The sequence below is a fragment of the Peromyscus maniculatus genome, chromosome 8 (assembly GCF_049852395.1).
Source record: "Peromyscus maniculatus bairdii isolate BWxNUB_F1_BW_parent chromosome 8, HU_Pman_BW_mat_3.1, whole genome shotgun sequence".
Classification (NCBI taxonomy): Eukaryota; Metazoa; Chordata; class Mammalia; order Rodentia; family Cricetidae; genus Peromyscus; species Peromyscus maniculatus.
Window position 1 is genome coordinate 109665203 of NC_134859.1, and position 22579 is coordinate 109687781.

A 22579-nucleotide genomic window follows, 5' to 3' on the forward strand; every position below is an offset into this window, starting at 1 on the left:
TACACACATATGTGTGTGTGTGTTTGTGGAGGCCAGAGGTCATTTGGGTGTCTTCTCTTCTCTTTCTACTTTATTTATTTGTTTGTTTGTTTGTTTTTGGTTTTTCAAGACAGTTTCTCTGTGTTACTCTGGCTGTCCTGGAACTTGCTCTGTAGACCAGGCTGTCTTCCAACTCACAGAGACCCACTTGCTTCTGCCTCCCTGAGTGCTGGGATTAAAGGCATGAGTCACCACTGCCTGGCTCTTACTTATTTATTTTGATTTTTTTCGAGACAGGGTTTCTCTGTGTAACAGTGTTTTGGAACTCACTTTGTAGACCAGGCTGGCCTTGAACTCACAGAGATCCGCCTGCCTCTGCCTCCCAAGTGGTGGGATTAAAGTCGTGTACCACCACCGCCCTGCCTTCTACTTTATTTTTTAATACAGTGTTCTTCACTGAATCTGGAGTTGCACCTATTTGGCAAGATTAGCTACCTAGCAAGTCCTCTTACCTTGGCCTCGCAGTGCTAGGATTGCAGATATGAGGCGCCATGCCTGGCTTTTTATGTGTGCAGTGGGATCTGAACTTAGGTCATCAGCGCTTGTGCAGTAAGTAAGTACTTTGCCGACTGAGCTATTTCCTCGGCCCTTATTTAATTAATTTTTCTTGGCATATGGGTGTTGTACCCAGTACTGGGTTTCATAAGGACATTTTCATAAAAGTGTGACATACTTTGACTGTGTTCCTTGCCAATTCCCCTTTCCCTCCTGCCAGTTCTCTTTTGTTTACCCAAACAGTTTTGCTTCTACTTTTATGTTTTATGTGTGCATGATTTTTGCATAAAACTTAGGATCTACAAATGAGAGAAAAATGTGATATTTGTCTGGGTGAGTTAATTTGCTTAATGTGATAATTTCCAGTTGGATCCATTTTCCTGTAAATAGCATGATTTCATTCATTTGTGTTTTGTGTGTGGTGTGTATATATGTGTTTGTGTGGGTATGTGTATGTGTGTGTGAGCATGTAGAAGAAAGGTTGATGTCAGATATTTTCTGTTGATGTCCATCTTATTTTCTGACAGGTTCTCTCACTGATCCTGGAATTCACTGATTTGGATAGGCTGGTTTTCCAATAATCTCCAGAGATCCTCTTGTCTCCTCATTTACCAAGAGCTGGGGTTACACACCCTACCATGCTTAGCTTTATGTGGGTGCTAGAGAGCTGAATTCAAGTCCTCATGTTTGCATGGCGAGCACTTTATTGACTGAGCCCCTTGCTTTGTCCTTATTTATGGTGGAATAAAACTTAATGTTTAGCTGTACTATATTTTCTTTATTCAGTCTTCTCTTGATAGATACCTAGGTTGGTTCTATAGCTTAGCTATTTTGAACAGTGCTGCAAATAAACATTGATGAATGTGCTGGACATGGTGGCACACACCTTTAATCCCAGCACTTGGAAAACCGAGGCAGGCAGAGTTCAAGGCTAGCCTAACCTGATCTACATAGCAAATTCCAGGCCAACTATAGCTACACAGTGAGAGACCCTGTCTCAGGTAAAACAAAACAAAAACCAGTGATGAGCAAGTATCTTTGTGATTTATGACCTAGGCCCTTCAAGTAAATACCCAGGAATGCTATAAATTTAATGTTCCAGTGTTCTTGCACACATCTTAAATTCTCCCACCTCCTGCATCAACTGCCGTGTGTGTGTGTGTGTGTGTGTGTGTGTGTGTGTGTGTGTGTGTGTATGTATGTATGTATGCATGTCTCTGACTCTGTCTCTGTGTGTACATGTGTACCAATTACTTGGTTGTATATTTTCACTAAAACCAGAAGAAGAATTCATGTCTCTCTTGGCTGCTATAGAAACTTCAGATGGTAAAGCAGGCAGACAGTCCTGCGCACACAGGTCCACTGTGACTGCCTTTCTGTGTCTGCCTCCGCAGCCCTGGGACTTTCTGGTCCAGGCCCCAAGGTGTTTCCTCCCTCCCCTGAGGTTGTTGAAGTCTTGCGATGATGAGACTTGTATGGTGTCCTGTGGCTTCACATCCTTCTGCCTCATTTGTAGGGGTCTCCCTCACTCCCCATAAATACATGACCCTTTCTATTCTGGTGTGAGCTTCTGAGCTTTGCACTCTCTTGGTATGGCCACAAACTTGGGAGCCTCACTGTGGTTATTGATCTTAAGAATTGTCATTTCTTGGGAACCTCAAAAAATACCTCTTCACCTTGGAGCTGGTGGACTTGTTTTCCTTTCAGGGGTTTGTTCTGAGCAGATTTTGACTCTTGTAGGCCGGCACACATGGCCTGTCTGATTCTATTTCATGTGCCATCAGTTGCTCATTATTTTTGTCTTCTGCCAGTTGTCACAGTGATCCTGAAGGCACTGACCTATGATGAGAAGCGGGGTGCCTGCAGCGTGGGCGCCAACGTCAGGGATGCTGCCTGTTATGTGTGCTGGGCTTTTGCACGTGCCTATGAGCCTCAGGAGTTGACACCTTTCGTGACTGCCATTTCAAGGTAAAGCCTGTTGATTGTGCTGAAGGGTGATTATGCCGTCTGGTAGATAAACCTCAGGCAAACGTGCCATCTGCCCTGGACTTCTTGTCCTCAGATAAGTCATTCTCTACAACTAGCTGCATATACCAGCGTCCTTGGGCTCTGCTACTCCCCTCTAACAGGTGGACAAGACAGGAAAAAACTACCTTATCTTGTGGAATGGGACAAGATCTGCTAGATGGGGAGATAGGGTTCCAAGTACCGCTGTCCAGGGAAGCAAATGGGCTCCAGGTCCCACTTTAGAGAGATGACATGCATGGGAACAGAGTAAAGCTCAGTCACTAGAATGCTCTGGAACCCATGCTGCTAGTGACTCTGGAGCCACTAGCAGTGTCCCCCAGTGTGCTGAGGACAGATCAAGCCATAGGCCTTGCCCTAGTGATCATGAAAAGACTCAGACAGAGAGGACCCATTACAACATTCACACCGTGATGAACACACTGAGCTACTTAGCACCCTCCTTTGGCTTCTCAGAAAGAAACAGAATGAAGCTCGAACTCAAATAAAGTTGACTGTCCCCCACCCAGTGTTATGCTCCAATTGCTGCACAAAACTGAAGAGACACTTGTGCTGAGGACACATTTGTTCTGCAACTTTCAAAGGGAAAGGAAAAAGAAAAAAATGCCCCTGAAAGTCAGGCAGAAGAGCAATGGCACTATATCCGAGGCATGGAGCTCCAGAAGCCACTGAACTCCTATTAAGCCTACAGACCTGGAGCTACCACCTGACACCTGGGACCCTACCCCTCATTTGCCAGAGATACTGGAGTCTGGTGACCCAGCACCTGCCTCTCCATTTCTAAGAATGTTTCCCTGCCTCACAGAATTCTCCAGTACTGTTTATATCACAAGTTGCTGAATGAAGATGAGGTGCCAGTGTACTGGCACACAGCTTAGGAAATCAGGACAGACAAAACCAGCCTCAGGAAAGGCAGAATACTCCTGCATGAAAGTGTGAGCCAGGACCCCTTGGAACATTCCTGTGGTGATACTCACCCCATCAACTCATTCCAAGGCACAGCTCCAGAAAATTCCTCCTGGACATCTAACTGGAGCCACCTTCTCTCAGAAAGGAGCTTCTCTGGACTGGTTTCATTTTATGGTGCATAAACATACACTGATGGTGTACCCCTCACAGGGAGCATGACATATGCAGGGTTAGGAAGCTGTGACTTGGCTGTGGGTGGGAAGGGGCAAGAGCCCAGCTGTCCAGAGGCTTCTGCTGAGCTTTGGGCCTTGTCCATGGCTGTGACCTCTCTGCTCCCCACTCCACTGCCGTATAGACATGTCTTCTTTTTGCTGTTTATGTGGCTTTGAAGGAGGTTCTTGCAACTGCTTTATATTCAGATTTCTGGAAGTATAAATAGGAAAACGTTTTTTTCCTGTTGACAACTGTCCCAGAGCCGTGAAGCTTCTTTAGATTGCCGGCATCTTGTTCAGTTTCATAGAGCTCGTCAGGTGGGTGGCTGCAGTCATCATCCAATTCTCTTTTTCTGAGGATGAAAAGAGGATAGAGTATTGAGTAGGAGATCGGTGTAGAGCCAGGTGTGACCCTGACATGACTTGGTGAACTGCCGGGAGACTGTGAAGGACTGGGAGGGCCTTGGCTCTGATGTGTAGTTACTTCCTGCTTCAAAGTAAAACAGTCCTTACAGAGTCCATTCAGTTTAACAGTTTTTGTCAGAGAGCCTCAAACTCACAGAATGCTATGCCATGTCCTTCTACCTCTCCTGATCCAGGAAGTAGGAAGGCAGGATGGTCTGATGAAAGGAACAGAGTGATGGGAATGGATGCTGGCCTGCTGGCTTGGGAGCATTCAGCCATGTCATGTATGTGGCTATCTCCTCGTTCTGTTTTGTTAAATGTGGGGACTCAAGGCCATGCTGCTGCTTTTGAAGGTAAGAGGTACAGATGAGAGGTCTCTGCCAACTTCCTAATGATTAGAAGGACCTGTGGGGCACGTGGTCCAGAGTGAAAGCCAGGGTCACACAGTTGCCACCATAGTGCCTGTCTTCACTCAGTGCTGTAGAACTTGTGTCACAACACTGATTGGTCTCTGGCTGGAGTTTGGAAAGGAAATAAGCCATGAAAAACATGGCTGATAGACATGATGGGGCTCTGAAGTCGGCTGCTGTTACTTGGTGTTATGGCTGCAGGTGGGTCTTGGGCTCTGTCATGTCTTCTCCAGCTCTAGCTTTTCTCACACATGGGCCAGTAGTATGTTGAGGGGCTTCTGTAGCTGCTGAAGGAACATGGTACCTTTTATTTCAGGGTTGTCCTTTCCTGCTCAGGGAAGAAAAGGCAACTGCACAGAGCCAAGGGTCCTTCCCATCCATCACAGTCCCCTGGCAGTTCACCAGTGCCATGTCAGGGTCACACCTAGCACTCTACCTACAACATTCTGTCTTCTTTTCATTCTCAGAAAGAAAAAAATGGACACTCTGAGCTGGCCCTGTACAATCTTTTGGCCATGAGGTTTACTGTATGAAGACTGTAGAAGGTGGCCTAGATTGAGCTTGGCATGGTCTTCCCAGAGCTTCTGTGAACTGAGCTTGCTCTGAGTGTGGGTTGTCCTATGGGTAGATGTGAGGTCCTCTTCCTGTTGGGTTGAGATGTTGGATGTGGTATGGAGAATGCTGCTTCTGTTGGGACTCTGGGTGAGCACAGAAGTGGCCTTGCCTTTATGTACAGTTCAGTCTCTGGAATGACCCTAACTTTCCTGGCCAAGGAGTAGTTGGTGTGCAACCATGTCTAGTAGTCTGTAGAAACTCTTGTGGGTCCACTTGTTTCTTTGGGCTTGGAGAGTTTGAACTTGCTGACATGTGGGAAAAACCTGAGGGGTTGCTGGGGAGCTCATGTCTGTGTGTTGCATGTGGAAACTGCAGTTGTCTGGCTACAGTACTGCTAGCTGTCTCTTTCACAGCCTCCTGATCCTCCTAATTTGGCAGTCAGCAGATAGTGGTAGCTGCTATGGAGTTTCTTCTGAGAAGGCTTCTTCTGGCCCCTTTGCCCACACCTGCCTCAGATGGGCAGCAGTGCCCTTTGGAGCTGTGCTGCTGCAGGTTTCTAGCCGGTTGGACAGGTTCTGAGGAACCTGTGCCTGGCCTTTCCTGGCCCATCTGACTCCAGGCATCAGTGAGGGAGGGCACCGGTGAGTCAGGTGTGCCAGTGAGCTGGGGGCATGCACTACCTCCCGCCTGGAGCTCTGTGCCGTCTGAGTATCGGTCGGGTGTGCCCTGCAGACCTGCTTGCGAGGTTTGTCATGAGTGACCATGCTTTTTAATTATCAGGTTTTAAGCCCATTAATTCTGGCACATGATAAAATCTTGGTATCTTTACTTTCACAAACTCCTCAGTGCATCCTGTAAAAGTATAGTTGAGATCCAAATATAGTTTCCAGAATAAATAGAAATATCTGTCAGAAAGAACCAGGGAGGTGATATGGAGAGTCCTGTGGTACCTTGAAGGTGCCAGATACAGAGACAGCTACTAACCTTTTCTAACTTTTGTCTGAAGAAACTGGATCAGTTGTTCTTCCCCTCACAGTGTTAACTCTACTTTAGAAATTTCAAAAGATTTTAAAGGGAAATTTTTATCTTTTTGAAATTGTTTTGATTGACTTTGAAAACCATCTTTCCTTGGCTTTGAGCAAAGACAGGTGGAGCAGGGATGACTGTTTTGTGGCACAAATCTGGCTTCCTGAAAAGCCCAGTGTGGTGCAGTGGCAGCAAGATGTGAAGTGAAAGTGTGGTTGGGATGGTTGTATATTACCTAGATGATTCTTTCTAACCAGAAGTCAAAATCCGATCTACAGGAAAGAAAAGAAAGCTAGCTGCCGCCACTGCTGCCAGCGTGCTCTGCCTGTCGCCTTCTAGTGATTTCCTCACCTGAAACTCTTTTGTAAGCTGAGCTCCTGTTGACGTTCACTCCGCCCAGGCACAGGCCCGCCTGTGCCAGGGGCAGCTCCTGACTCTCACCTCCACTGTGCAAACCGGCAGGGCAGCGTGGGCTGCCTGTGAACAGCTCGGGATTGGCCCTGTAGGATCTCTTCCTCCAGGGCAAGAGTGTCCTGAAAAAAAAAAAAAAATCAGGAAATAGCAAGCATTGCTCAAAGCTATGTCTTGTTCTTCTCAGCCTCTCTGAATGGCCCAGCTTCCAGAGAAGGGAAGACTCCTGTAGCGAGGAGAAGGCCAGCAATCAGAGACAATCTTGGTCTGCCAGGCCCAACTTTGTGCTGGCTTGGCTGTGACCCCAAAGAACATGGTTCTGCTTATGGCTTAGGGAAATTTAGTAAAATGCAGGGTTTATATTTTAATGCGATTTGTGAATTAAAAAAAATCATAGATGACATATTAGTCGTCTTTTTAAAAAAAATTAATTCAGAATGGAAGTGCTGTTGTTTCCCATGTAGAAGCAAGTATGCTGCTTTTGAGTGCTACACAGTATCATACAAATGTCAAAAAAAGTGAGTTTGGGTTGAATGCTGTTCTCACTGCATATGCTGAACTGAGGTGTAAGACTGGGGAAAGAGAAGCAGGCTGAGGCAACTGTGTTGGTAAGTCCTGGTGAGCTATCATACAGCTTCCTCAGAGAAATCAGGCAGGTGGACACGCCCACAAGCACCTCTTTTTCAGATGGTGGCTTTCACTGTGGGTACCAGGTGTTGCTCTTCAGGTTTTCTCTGAAGTGAGAGGAGAAGTGACATTCATATAGGGTCATCCTGCCGAGCATGGTTGAGGCCCAGGTGAGGATTAGTATGAATGGGGGAGTAGTGATTTAGGAAGATACTTTCTATTTGACTAACATCATTAGACTCCTTGAAACGTATTTGTATTTTTAAATAATCCAATCTTGTTCTGAAGGTAGGAAAATAGTTTTAAGGAAGTTAGTCTGGAGCTGGAGAGATGACTCAGTGGGTCAAAGTACTGGCTGCTCTTTTAGAGGACTTTGGTTCTATTCCCAGCCTTCTCATGGTAGCTCACAGCTGTCTGTAACTCTAGTCCTAGGGAATCTGAAGCCCTCTTCTGGCATCTTCAGGCTCAGCACACATGTGATACACAGACACAAACAGACACATAAACACTCACACACACACACACAAATGAATAAAAAGTTAAAAAAAAATAGCCCAAATTGAAACAGTGTTTAAAAATGTTACACTCATAAGTGCATGCAGATTTGTTTTAATTACCTTGAAGCTTACTGATACTTAAAAAGCAGTGGTTTCCAGGTATTGTTAACATTTACTTCTGTATAATCTTTGAAGTTTGATGAAACATGTAAATCCTGACTCATGCCTATAATCTTAGCACTTGAGAGGCTAAGGCAGGAGACTAACTATGAGTTCAAGGCCAACTTGGGCTACAGAATGAGTTCCTTCTTAAAAAAGAAAGAAAAATTATCAATGAAACAGTGACTTTTAAGGCATTTGCTTAAGGAAAAGCTAATTTGATGGTAGTGTATGAGGCTGCTGCTTCTCTTAGCTGTGTTGATAGCTGTTGCACACAGGCTTCCTCTGTGGTGACAGCCTGTACTGGACTCTGATTCTGCGTCCCAGTCCTTGTGGCTTATGGCTCACTTTGCTTGTTCTTACCTTGGTGAAGTCTGCATGGAGCAGCTTGTGTATGTTCACTGTCAGAGACCAAGAAAGGGTCTCCAGCAATTGCTGCCTAGAGAATAGTTGACATATTCCTATGCTCTGAAGAGCATGGTAGCTGAGGCTTTTGTGAGCACACAGACTTGTCCGAGTGCTTGTGGGAAGGATGGTCCCATAAGTAAAGTAGGTGGCCAGGCCTGCTGCAGCTGCCTTCCCACTGGACATGGTCCCCATGGGAGGAGCTACTAGTTGGAACTTCTTGTATTGATGCTGAGTACAGGAGAGATGCCTACAGATACATGTGTATCGTACTCGCTTGGCCTCCCACACACCTGAGAAGGACAAGTGGAGCTGGGAGAGGGCCCCAATAGGGGCTACTGTGACTCTACCACCTTATCAGGTCTCATCTGTAGCTATAAAGTTACCCAGTAACCTGTGGAAAGTGTTTTAGAAAAAAAGGTGAATTGGACAGAGCCCTCTCCCTAGGAGGAAGGAAATAAAATTCTGAAACTAATGCTGAAATCAGCCTCTTGTACAGCTTTGGTTTTATCACCATACCTGACTGAGGCAGGCTACATACCACTTGGGATTTTTCTTATTCCCATGCCCAATGCCTGGATGGATAGAATGTGTAGAGGGCTGTGAAAAAACAGCTTTATTTTCTGAGTGGCCTGGCTCCTCCAGAATGAACACTTGTTGAAATTGGACCTGCTTGCCTGGGCAGGGTAGGATGTCTGCAGACAGGCATCCTCAAAGCAGAGCAGAAGACACTTATCTGGGGATTTAGGAGGTCAGCTAAAATGACCGAGTCCATGACTTGGGAGAGGACGAAGCTGTCTGGAGATGGTTTCAGGTGTTGTCTATGTTCATCCTTTCTTCTCCAGTCAGTGTTCCATGGCTTAACATAGTAGTTGAGTCAAGCACATGAACAGGAAATTCTAAGAGTTCAGTGCTACATGACCTTTCAATACTATCAGTGGTGGCCTACAATTCCTGTAGGCAAACATTAAAGGAAAGCAGAGATTTTTACTTTTTTTCCTAGAAAACATGTTTTAAAAAAAAAACAAAGCTCTAATATAGAACAATATTTAAATTTCCATTTTGAGAGCATATTTAAAATAAATGTCAAATGTAGTCTTTAAAAAAAAGTCTACTTATTTTTGACAATTTCATATATTTATACAATGTATCTTGATCATATTCACCCACAACTCTGCCATCCCAGTGTGCTGTCTGCTGGGATGTTGACTGATCAGTTTGGCTTGATTGATAACAGAAGCTGAGTGAGTTCATGGGTGCATTGGCCATGCCATGTCCAGAAGACAAGATTTAACAGCTCTCCTTCTTATACTCTAGCTCTTAAAATTTTTCTGCCCCCATCTTCTAAGATGTTCCCTGAACCTTGGGGAATGGGATGGGGGCGGGGCAAATGTATTTTCTTAACAGCAGTAGGTATGTGGCTCATGAATTATTATACTGGACACATGAATATAGGCCTCAGTCAATGTTTTATGATATGAAGACTGTTCGCAAAAGCCTTTGTGGTGTGTTAGGGTAGAAACAATTTTAAGAAGTTCATGATGAGGTAGGATGAACCTTCTCTTGTTATAAGTCAGATTTCCCCTCTTCTCATTGTGGCCAAGTGTGATTAACACAAACCAAGAAAGCTGTGCCCCTGCCTCTCTCCCATTTACGTCTTGGAATTATAGAGCAGTATTTTGTCCTTTCTTCTGTGGCAGGTTTGACCGACTGGCACATATCTACTTAGCACCATTCTGATTGTTTTTAACATTAAAATTAAAAATAATTTGTGTGTGTGTGTGTGTGTGTGTGTGTGTGTGTGTGTGTGTGTGAGAGAGAGAGAGAGAGAGAGAGAGAGAGAGAGAGAGAGAGAGAGAGAGAGAGAGAGTGAATCAAAGGACAACTTTCAAGGAGTTGGTTCTCTCTTTTACCATGTGTGACCCAGGGATCAAACTTAGGTCATCAGGCTTGGTGGCATGCCGAGTCATCTCGCTTCCTCTAGTTCTTGTTCTTGAACATTTTCTTACTTTCTGGACCCCAAAGACCATTTCTGCCCTCTGGTGATCCCTGGTTGGTATTTGGAGTCTTGGTGCAGGCATCCTTCTAAGTGCCCCTTTCATTGAATACAAGGCTCCAATCTCATCTGTGGAGACTATTTGTTCCTGCCTGGGCTGGTAGGAAGTAGTGCCTCAGAATGTGGGAATTAGGAGGGTAGGTCTGCAGCCTCACAGCTCTGTCTCCTAGGCTGGGAATAGTACTCACTGCATGGCTGAGAAAGTTGAGAATGAGGTTGAGCAAGACAGACTTGGTCCTTAGGTCTTGCACTTTGCCATTTCCTGAGAACATCCCTGGGGCTCCAAGGGATGTAGGGACCAAGGAGAGAAATCCTAGATGGGGAAATGCTTCCCTGAGAAGTGTTCTCTTTGAGGATGAAACTTAATAGCAGTAACTGGTAGATGCAGGAGAGATGAGAGACATAAGTTGGGGAGGAGCTCTCTAGATTCTGACAATAATGAAGTTTGGTATATAAGAAAAAGGCTTAGTTAAAGCCTATAGAGTGCCATGAGAGCTAGGAAAAGTTGGGTTGGTGTGGTGTTATTGCTTCTAGCTGTAGAAAAGGTTGAGACTTAACAGCTGCCTTCTATGTGGTATTTCTATGGTGACTGCTTTAACCAGCTGACTGCCTGTTAGGTTACTCGTTACTATGTCAAATACTTGAAGGACACTACTTTGTAAAGAAAAGGCTTATTCTGACTTGTGGTCTGGGTCCAAGGTCAAGAGGCTGTATGTAGTGGTAGCTTTCTTGCCAGCAGAGTCCTGAGGCAGCATGAGTATCACCTTGAAAGGGGCAGAGAGCAGAGTATGTGATATGTCTCCTCCTTGTAAAATCCAGAGGATCCAGCCTTGGTCTCCATCCTGCTGACCTCATCTAATCCTCATCATGTCTCATATCTCTCAATCCCAGATATAGACAATACATGCTCCATAATGCCTCACACTGGGTTGAGCCTTTGGGCATTGTTGAAACCATATGTTTGGGTGCCTCTAAGGGGCAAGTTGCCTGCAGGGTGCATAGAGCTCTTGCTGTTCAATGTGGTTTGGAAGGCATAGGCAGCCGTGTCTAGGAATGTTGGTGTCAGCCATCCAGTTGTGACCATTTGTGTGCTGTCAGTTTTCATCCCGTAGCACCATTGTCTTTGCATTTCGTTGATCCCACGTGATCCCAGCAGGCCAAAGACATTATTCTCTAAGGCACTGGAGGCTTGGGGCATACCATCTAAGGACATTTGTAAAGGTAGGGCTATAATGCTTGCTATCTTAGAGGTCACTTAAGTCTGTTGTAGCCTCTAGTAACCTTGAGCTTCCTGCTGTGAGGCTCACTCACACAAGTAAACAAGTGAGTGAACAGTGGTAGGATGTCACATGGTCTGTGCCCATGCCTGTGCATGTAGAGGTCAGAAAACAACTTTGAGTATCATCATCAGGAATTCTGTCCACCTCCTTTAAGACAGGGTCTCCTGCTGGCCCTGGGTTCAGCCATTAGGCTAGACTGGCTGAGCAGCAGTCTCAGGGGTCCTCTCATCCATGTCCCCAGCACTGGGATGATTATCATGCACCACCTCACTGACATTTTTTTGAGGGATCTCATGCAAGACAAGCAGTTTACTGACTGAGTTATTTTCCCAGCCCTTGCATATTTCATTTTAATTAATCATTTTCCTTGTTTTTACAGTGCACTGGTCATTGCCGCCATATTTGACCGAAATGTGAACTGCAGAAGAGCAGCCTCTGTAAGTTTCACTGTCCCCAGTACATTCCTTTCCTGGAGGTGGGGGTGTAACTATTGCTGATGTCCTGTATGTGGGCCTCTATTTCCCTGGAAAACCCACTCTCTGTGGAAGCAAAGGCGATCAGATGAAAGAACTGAGTAGCGCAGTCATCATGGTAGCACTTGTAGGGCATTTACTGTGGGATTCTTGGGGAAGTCAGGGTTCAAGGTCTCCACCCAGTGCTGCTGAGAGAGCCACAGCCAGCTGTGGTGAAATATCTTGAACAAGTACAGGTGAACAGGTTTCTGTTCAGTAACCAGACCAAATTCAGGGTAGCTCAAGCTCTGCAGAGGAGGAGAAATTTATCCTGTGACTGTAACCCAAATGACATGGCAGGATAGGACACTGGAGGTTTTGTGCTCTCAGAGGAGCTGTTACTAAGCTGTGGTTAGCTCTGTTTTCCTGACCACATTGGAGTGGATCTCCCTGGGTGGGCTTTGGCCTAACAGCTGCCTGTGGGCTTTGTGTTTTGAGCTCAGTTACCCAGGTCCCCTGAGATCCAGCTTCTGGGATGAGTTTGGGTAGACTATGCCAATAGAGGTGTTGGCTAGGGCCATTGATGAGACCTGAGTGTCATGAATTACAAGGGGAAGAGACTGAGATGTTTTCCTAGGGTTGCTGCATGGGGATGTTGCCACTGTAGCTAATTGCTCACGTAACTGACTGCTGTGATTAGTGACCGAGTGTTGTGGGAGGCTGTAACTGAGAGGACCTCAGTTGATGAATCCAGGCTCTGTCAGGAGTGCTGTGATGCCTTAGCAGTCTGGCTGAGTTGAACACATTTGAGGTGCTCAGAAACAGGGAAGCCTCTGAGAGCTGTAGGGTGAAACTTGCTGCTGGCTGTGAGGTTTGTGGAGTTGGGAGTTCCCATGGTTTGAGCACAGAGGCTCTGCATCCTTGTCTCAGCTGGTCATAGAGACAGACTGAGTGATACATTACTGTAACTGCTTTGAGACTGAGGGAAAGGACAGGGGTGCTGGTACACAGGTGGGGTTGATAATACCAACAAGATGCCCAAAATAGGAGAGGACTGTGGCTGAGCTGGCAATGTTGCCGAGGTATCCTGTGGGGACAGACGCCAGGCCTCAGAGTAGGATGGAGAGGAGACTCCTATAGTCAGATAGAAGCACAGAACGGGGAAAGGAGGGTTAGCCTGCTCTGCATGTTGGCTGAGAAGTTCTTTCCTATAGCTACTTTAATTTTGTTCATGTTTTAAAGTCATGAACAGGTATTTGATTTTGAGGTAATCAAGTGGTCTTTGGCTTGTGTTCTGTTATGTGGTATACTGTGTGGTTTCTTTTCAGACTTTGAAACAACCTTTCAGTTTTAGTCTAGTTTTCACTTGTGGACAGTCCCTTCTTTATGTTGGGCTCAGTTTGTCCATGTTCTCAGGAGTAGAATTTCTGAATCTGATCATGAGGGTTATTAGTCTTTTGTTTAGGTGTTTTTCTCTGCAGTTTAACTGAAGAAGAACTCACACCATCGAGGGTGTAGAATTAGTTCCCTTTTATTTTGTACCATAGTTTTTAAAAGATTGATGTTTTTCTACTTTAATTATTTGGCAGTATTTGCCTAAGAACCTATCTAGGCATTTTTTGTTTTGTTTTGTTTTTGGAAAAATTTCCACTATTTTCTATTGTTTTTATTTAATTGCCCAGCTTTCTTGTTTCTCAAGTCAAGTCGTCTGTGTGTAAGTAAAGTGATGTTATCGAAGGCTTCAACTGATTTCATCTTCTCTATCACAGTGGTCCCTGTCTTGTTCGGTTGCCTGTCACAAGTGATGGAGTTTGTGTTACTTGACTGCTGGCCTCTGACTGCTGAAGTAGATAAGCACTCAGGCCCTGCGTGTCTAGTTCCTGTATATCCTTTGCTGCCTCAGCCACCTGTTTGGCATGGTAGCCAGCCTGTTGGGTACTCATGTGAAGACTATGATGGAGGGCTTAGAAAGCCTAGCTGTCCCAGTCTGAATTGTAGGGGTCATACTTCATTCTGGTCAGGTGACTTTTGAGGTCTTGCTGTTGACTCTCTGCCTACATCTGCACTGAGAAGCAACCAGGATGCAAGCACCTTGCCCAGAGTCCTTTAAAACTATCAGCAGCCCCAGAGGGACTCCATTTTGTCTGCAGTGTTAGGAACCCAGTGATTTCTTGGGAGGTCTTAGCAGTCTTGCTCTCATAGTTAACCAATAGGCAGTAACTGTAAGTCTGATATATAATAAAATTTTATACTAAATGTGTACTAACATATTTTTATGTTTTCTTTAACCTAAGACGTATTTATGAGAAACAGTAATAAAGTCAAAGCCCAGTGACTTTATGTGACCCGGGATGAAGTGAAATAAAACTCTATAAATCTGTTTTTTTTTTTAAATGTGAAATTAAAAACCTATTAAATGGGCAAGAAATTCCTTGTGTTCCTTTTAAGTTCAGCACTGTTTATATAGTAGACTGTAGGATTTAAATGCAGGAAGAAGATGAGGTAGGCCTCCATCTGAGGCTCATTTGAAGACATAAGGGCTCTGAGTAAACTAAGAGCATCTTGCCAGGAAGCTGCTTCTTCAGGCAGCTGCTGCTTAATATGGACTCTACAGCCTCTTAGCTGATACCTCTCCATGGTTTCTCTTTCTGGGTGTGTGAGATGTCTGGCCAGAATCCAGGAGGTGTGAACAGTGAAGTGCCCGGAAGTTGCCAGTTCTGTGGCCTTACCTTTCAGCTGTTGGTGGTTGATCCATCCCCTCCTCTGGGTCCCTTGTCTGGTGGCCACAGTGCTTCTAAGATAATAGGGCCATTGTTTTGTATCCTCATTAGTGCTTCATGTTGCCGGCCCTTTCTGGTGGTCAGCATTCGGGCTGGACAGTGGAGTCCTGGCATTGCTTGGTGGAAAGGATTAGTTATATGTTGCTAACTCCTCCAGGTTTTGCATACTAGAGGGTATCCCGCAGGCTAGATGTGCTGAAAAGGCCTGTTCCTCTTTTGTGGCTCTTGTGGGAAGCTTGGGATGAGGAATGGAGAGGAGATGAGGAGAGAGAGAGAGAGAGAGAGAGAGAGGGAGGGAGGGAGGGAGGCAGTAGTCACAAGCTTTCAATTCTTTCACTCAGTATTTCATTTGTTGTTTCATTCTAATTCTTTTTTGTATTTTTTGCCTTTCATTTTGACATTATTGAGATTCACATAGAGTTATGAGAATACAGTAAAGTCTGTTTACCCTTTCCCCTGCTCTCTACTGGGTAACATCATAGGTTATATCCACCAACTCAGTCATCTTAGTTAGGACTCTTAGTTGTATGTGTCATGGTTAGCTCTGTATGGCTGCATCTCATACATATCTGTGAATCCCCTACAGTTAAGGCACACAGTAGTCATCACCACAGATGTGATGACTTGCATGATCCTTGTAAACATGGCTGCTTCTCTCTTAACTGCTAGCAACCGTCAGTCTACTTTCCAACTTTGTAATGCTGTTACATTGCTGAAGTAACAGTCTTTGGGACTGGTTTTCTCACTGAGTGTATGTTGGGAAGTCCTTGGTCATTGCTTTCTACTGTAAGTGGTTGTTCTCTAACTGAGCCTTGGTTTTACCTGTAAAAGGGCATCTGGGTTGCTGCTGGCTCAGGATTATTATGAGAACTTTCATACAGATTTTGTGTGGGCATAGTTTCTGTTTCTTAGGCTGTATGCCTAGATTACAGTTTCTGGGTCCCATCTTCTAGGGTGCTACTAACTGTTCCCCAGGGTGACTGTCCTATAATGTGTCCTCCCCATCTTTGATGAGTTGGGGCGGAGGCTGCCTGGTTTCTTCTGGTCACTGTTCTGTTTTAGTTTTGCTGATGTGTGTGTCTGTGGTTTTAGTTTCCTTTTCTCTGATGATGCTGAGTCTGTTTGGGGTGTTCATTTGCTATCTGTGTTCTGCTGAGTAAGATGTGTCTCTTCAAGTCTTACTCATTGTCTAATTAGATGGTTAGTTTTTATTGTTGAATTTTGAGTTCTTTATGTATTCTAGATATTTGTCCTTTATATTGGATATGTGTGTTGCAAATCCCCAATCTATGGTTGTTTTCATTCATCTAACAGCATCTCCATAGACAGGAGTCTTCTATTTGAGTGAGGTTTCAGTCTTACTTATTTCTTTGGTGTGTGCATTCAGTATCAAGGTTGCTAACCACTTGACCCTGTTCCCAGCATTCTTCTGTTTTCTGTCTGTGCTGATAGCATATTCTGTAGTGATGTCCATGTGGTCAGTCTTCATATTGTATTAGGTGATCCCCTAACCTCTTATTTTCAAGATTGTTTCAATTTAAATCTTGTATTAGTTTTTACCTTGTTTGAAGATGTCCCTGCTTATATTTAAGATGACATTGTATCTCTTTATATCACCTTTCTTCAGTGTTTCTTTCTTTCTTTAAAATTTGACTGCAAAGACCAGGCAATGGTGGGGCTCACCTTTAGTCCCAGCACTCAGGAGGCAGAGGCAGGTGGATCTCTTGAGTAAGAGGCCAGCCTGGTCTACAGAGTAGGTTCCAGGATAGCCAGGACTACACAGAGAAACCCTGTCTTGAGAAGACAAAAACCAAAAACCAAAACCAAAACAAAACAAGGTAAAAAGAATTGACTGTAAGGAGCTGGAGCAATAGCTGCTCTTCCAGAGAACCCATCTGATTCTCTGCATCCACATGGTAGCTCACAACTATTGCTAACAACAGTTCTAAGGGATCCAACTTCTGACCTCCGTGGGCACTAGGTATGTATGTGATACATACATATCCAGGCAGATAAAACACTCAGATATGCAAAAAAAGTAACTCTTAAAGGGGGGCAGTTTGCAAAAGTTACAAAATGGTAAGCAGCAAAAAGCATCTCATTTCTCCCATTTTAGAAACATGTGAGAGCCACCTGAGGATGGGTCACCTAGTGTCTCTGCCCTACCGTGAGGCTCTGTCCTGGAGGTGCCTCACATTTCTGTCCTGGTGCTTACCAGTCCTGTGGGATTCATGCATAGATCCTGGGGTCCTGTGGCTCAGTCTGCTCTCTTTTGTACATCTGTGCATGGTCTCAGCTCAAGTTGGGATGTCTGCTTGGGTAAGGGGTGTTCTTCTGCCACCACTGCCTCCCCCACACCTGTTCCCACCTCTGCTTGCTAGGATGGTGTGTGTCACATGATTGTGTGTAGCTTTGCTCCAGTTCCACATGGAGCTTGTGTCTACACCTGCCTCTAATCCTGGTTGGAACTCAGCTTTGGACGCTTTGGGGAAGTTTGAAACTCCACTGGGTAATAAACTGGGCATGAGGTTTCATTGTCACTTTGTTCAGACAGTCCTATGTAGGATAGTGTGAGAGATAGGAAAAGTTGTCACCAAAGAAGATTCATCTATACAAGGTTTACCTAGAAGTACTTAATTTTGTTCAAGTTCACATGGGACATTTTTAGCCCCAATTCTGTGCCTGGCGTGTAGGACTCAGGTAGTTTAGAGAGCTGGTTGGAGACAGGTGTATGCCCTCTAGGAGGCAGCTCTGAGGTGTTGGGGATGGTAGTGAGTTGTGATCATAGAGTCCCTGCACATATTTTGGGAGTTGGTTTCTAGTTACTGGCCTGTATAGTTTATTCTCAGAGTTCTATTCTGGGACCCTCATTGGGGTGTTAGTGTGAAAATGTATTTCCAGTGAAAGGCCACTCTCATATTGTATTTGATTTTATAAATGGAATTCTTAAACTGTGGTTTTAAAGAGTACTAGGACATAAAAACAGTGACAAACCACCCTCAGGGCTCTGGTCAGCCAACAAAGAGGACTTTTATTTAAAAAGTAAAGCCATGGGTCATTTACACTGTACTGTGTTTGTTTTGAATTTATCTTCTGATGTTTAGCAGAAGCAAACCTCACTCACCTGCTCTGTTTGTTCTTTTTGCTCCTTAGGCTGCCTTCCAGGAGAACGTGGGGAGACAGGTATGGCCACTTTATAAATCTCTATTTCTGAAACTTCCTGTAGGCTTAGAGGTGGGAATCTTGACAGCTTTGGTTTCATATCTTGTACTGTTGGGTGTGGGTACTGAATGAGCCTCACCTCAGAGCAAGCTAATAAACATAGCAATTCTGATCCCAGACCCACCATAATGTGACCAGGGAGTACTGATTCCCTGTGCCTTTTGGGAGACCCTGTATGAATGTTTCATGCAGGTTAGGATCTTGCCTCACATATTGCTGTGGGCTGAGCATGTGTTAGGCACCAAGTATCTTATCCTGGTGAGAGTCCTTGGGTCCTATAGGCCTTGGCCCTTCCCCAGCTTGTGATTTATTTGGAGGCCTCACCTTCCAAAAGCCTTAACCCCACGCCTGCTTTTGATGTTCACTGTGGTGTAGCTGTGCTTGGGCCTGGACACCCATCACAGGCCTTGAAAGTAGGGTTTAGATTCATTCAGGTGTAAGATTCTGGCACACTGGAGTGTATGGTCAATTTAGAAGGAGGCTGGAGAGGGGCTAGAGCACTGGTTCTCAACTATGGATCATGACCCTTTGGGAGTTGTTGGATAACCCTTTCACTAGGCTTGCCTAAGACCATTAGAAAACACAGATATTTACATTACAATTCATAACAGTAGCAAACTTGAAGTAGCAATGAAAATAATTTTATGGTTGGGTCACCACAACAAGTATTAAAGGGTTGCAGCATTAAGAAGGTTGAGATCTACTGGGTTAGGGACTGGGAAAAGTGGCAGCTACCAAGATGAATCTGGACAGGGAGGAGAGTCCCCAAGAGAAACCAGCTAAGAATGATTGCTCTAGGGTTTCATGATAGAAGGTGGTTTTGGTGCTTGTTAATATTATAGGTGAGGAAGGCAGAAGGATGGCCTAGTCCTGCAATAGTGCGCAAAATAGCCTGTATGTGAAGGATGATGGGTAGAGAGGTGTACACCAAGATGGATATGCTCTGGGTGAGAGAAGCTATGGATGACTTGGGGGTGGGGCAAGAATATTATCAGCAGCCACATGTTTGTAGTAGAGAATTCTAGGGGTAGTCCAGGAAGTAACAGGGCTGCCTAGTAACTGGAGGTGGGGTCGGGGGAGGGACACCTGACTCCTTCCCTTGGGTTGGTCTGCTGGAGATGTAGGTCTTGAACATCAGAATTGATTAGATCCTGCCTGCCTCCATCCTGGCCAAGACCCCCAAGAAGCTAGTTGAGTGGGCTCTCCAATAAGTAGGTGTGTGTGTGTGTGTGTGTGTGTGTGTGTGTGTGTGTGTGTGTTGTATTGTATGAATGCTCTCTGTTCCCTTCCTGTAGCCTGGGGGATCTTTGCAGGTTAAGATTATCCAGTGGGCAGTTGCCGTGTCTAGGACCAGCATGAGGTAATAGCCATATCTGGGCCCCCCTTGCTTGCCCAGTCATGTGCTGTAGCATGAATCCTAATTGGTCTTATTAATAAAAACCTGGAGTTAGATATCAGGGTGAAAGCTGAAAGATCAGCGAAGCAGAGCAGCCAGCTACTAGTTCTTACTTCTACGAAATCCTTAGCCTGAAAGAGCCCTCAGCTCCTGTCTCCTCTTGCCTTATATTCCTCTCTCTGTCCAGCCATATCACTTCCTGTTTCTACCTCCCTAGTATTGGGATTAAAGGCTTGAGAGCCACCACTGCTTGGCTGTTTCTCTTTTAGACTTGGTGAGTCTTGTGTAGACCAGGGTAGCCTTGAACTCACACAGATCCATCTGCCTCTGCCTCCCAAGTGCTGGGATGAAAGGTGTGTGCCACCATTGCCTGGCCTCTATGGCTAACTAATGGCTGGTTTTGCCCTCTGATCTTCAGGCAGCTTTATTTGTTAAAGTATACACAAAATATCACCACATTTCCCCTTTTTGTCTAAAATAAAAAAAGATTATAACTAGTATAAGAAAAACTATATACAATAAGTACAATATATACAGGCAATAAATACATCAACAATGTCTAGTCCATTTGCATTTGACCAATTCAGAGAAAATACTCCATTTTCTATCTTATCTTGGTGAGTCCAAAGTTTTGTACCTAATTCACTTTCTATCCTAACTTGCGTTACCATCTTTGGGTGGTGTGGGTACTGCTGAACAGTTTAGACCTGCCCATCCTCCCTGGTAAGAGCCAAACCTGGGCTCCACTTGCCTGCCCAGTCATGTGCTGTTGTCTTTGTGTGAATCAGGCTGCAGTGGTACCTTTGCCTGAGCTGTGGGCTTCTCTCTCATTGTTATGTATGAATCTGGGGTCTACTTGATAAATAATTACATAATCCAAAGCATTTTGTTAAAGCACAAAGTTTTACTTCTACAGGAAGGTGCAAAGCCACTTTTCTTTCTTTCTTTCTTTCTTTCTTTCTTTCTTTCTTTCTTTCTTTCTTTCTTTCTTTCTTTCTTTCTTTCTTTCTTTCTTTCTTTCTTTCTTTCCTTCTTTCTTTCCTCCCTCCCTCCCTCCCTCCCTCCCTCCCTCCCTCCCTCCCTCCCTCCCTCCTTCCTTCTCTTCCTTCCCTTCCTTCCTTCCTTCCTTCCTTCCTTCCTTCCTTCCTTCCTTCCTTCCTTCCTTCCTTCTTCCCTCCCTCCCTCCCTCCCTCCCTCCCTCCCTCCCTCCCTCCCTCCCTCCCTCCCTCCCTCCCTCCCTCCCTCTCTCTCTCTCTCTCTCTCTCTCTCTCTCTCTCTCTCTCTCTCCTTCTCTCCTTCCCTTTCCCTCCTTCCCTCCCATCCCTCCCTCCCTCCCTCCCCCCCTCTCTCCTCTCTCCTCTCTCCTCTCTCCTCTCTGTAGATGTAACCAATCGTCTTATTAAAATAAGAAACACAGAGCCAAGGTAAAAGAGAAAAGCCGAGAGGTCAGAGCTCAGAGATAAAATCTTACCTCCTGCAGTGCTCCTAGCTTCCCCGAGAGAGAGCTACTTCCTGTTTGTCCGTGTTTAAATATTCTTTCTGTTCTGCCTTCTCATTGGTTGTAAACCCAACCACATGACTGCCTCATCACTGCCTGTAAGTACCGCCCTCCAGGTCTTAAAGGCATATGTCTCCAATACTGGCTGTATCCCTGAACACACAGAAATCTACCTAGCTCTTCTAACCACCACGCTCTTGCTATGGCTCTAATAGCTCTGACCCCAGGGCAACTTTATTTATTAACATAAAATTAAAATTACACTTCAGTACAAATAAAATATCACCATACCTCTCTCCTCTTCTCTTCTCTTCTCTTCTCTTCTCTTCTCTTCTCTTCTCTTCTCTTCTCTTCTCTTCTCTTCTCTTCTCTTCTCTTCTCTTCTCTTCTCTTCTCTTCTCTCTCTCTCTCTCTCTCTCTCTCTCTCTCTCTCTCTCTCTCTCTTTTCTTTTTGTTTTGTTTTTTGAGACAGGGCTTCTCCATGTAGCCCTGGATGTCCTGGAACTCTCTCTGTAGACCAGGCTGGCCTTGAACTCATAGAGATTCACCTGCCTTTGCCTCTAGAGTGCTGGGATTAAAGGCATGCACCACCACCACACACTGCAAAGCCACTCTTAATCTAGCAAGCACACCCATTAGAGGTCCTGCTCTGATTTTAACCCCAAGGCAAAGGGTTTTGTGCCTCACAGACTTGAGTGGTTAGAGCTTGGCCTCATATTACTTGATTGGCTAATTCAAAATGGACCAGCATTTTGCTAAGGAGAGTGAAATTTGAACATATATCTTGACTTTAAGAATATGATAATCTGGGGCTCAAGAGATGGCTCATTGCTTAAGAGCATTGGCTGCTCTTCCGGAGGACCCTGGTTCAGTTCCCAGCACCCACATAGCAGCTCACAACTGTCTCTAACTCCAGTTCCAGAGGATCTGACACCCTTACACAGACATACATGCAGGAAAAACACCATAAAAATAAAGAAATATTTAAAACATTGAAAAAAAGAGTACGCTAATCTGGAGGGATTCTAGCCAAATGGTGTCTTTACTGACTTCTTTAAACATAGAATTTTCTCTGTCTTCTTTTAACTCTGATAGAAAAGACATCTGCATTTCCCACACCATCAAACAGGAATATGATAAAAGCACACAAAGTATGCACCATGGCAGAACCAGGAGCAACGTACTCCAGTCACTCTACTCCAGCTCAACCCCTGAATGACTTGGTGGTTCTTAAGACACCTCAGTTCATCATTCTCCTCACAGGCAGAGGGTTGGGGCAGCCTTTCTAGTGTTCTCAGGAGGGCTGTTGGCTGGGTAGTGTTTGTAAAGTTGTGAGACTTTAATGACCAGGCTTCAGGCTTAGCTTGTGAAATGGTGAAGGCATTGAGGATGACAGTGAAGGTGGGCTGCATGGAGGAGTTGCTTCCTCTGCTGGCTTCGCTTTCCAGCCCCTGGCTGGTAATGGTGGCTTTTCCTCTCACTCTGTGCCTGGGGTAACCCTAAGGGCAGAGGTCAGGGAACAGAAGGCTGGCAGACCTCACATGTTTTAGTTAGGCCTGGGTTTTAAGCTCTTCTGGATTCCAGATGGGTGGTACATTCCACCATGTGCTCAGACTAATTAGCATTATTTATATGTAACCTGAAGACTAAACTTCTGTTTTTGACATTGTCTCCATAGAAATAAATAGCCTGAATTCCATGTAGAAATTCAGACTCAAAT

At 45.0% G+C, this 22579-nt stretch overlaps 1 protein-coding gene across 1 annotated transcript in view; it reads left to right on the plus strand.

Moving 5' to 3' along the window:
• Tbcd (tubulin folding cofactor D) overlaps positions 1–22579 on the plus strand; it is a 167564-nt gene that overhangs the window by 91644 nt on the left and 53341 nt on the right. The window contains exons 14-16 of the mRNA XM_006987624.4: positions 2346–2502; positions 11891–11948; positions 17897–17926. Coding sequence (XP_006987686.1) covers positions 2346–2502; positions 11891–11948; positions 17897–17926 — 245 coding nt within the window. The remainder of the gene's footprint in view (positions 1–2345; positions 2503–11890; positions 11949–17896; positions 17927–22579) is intronic.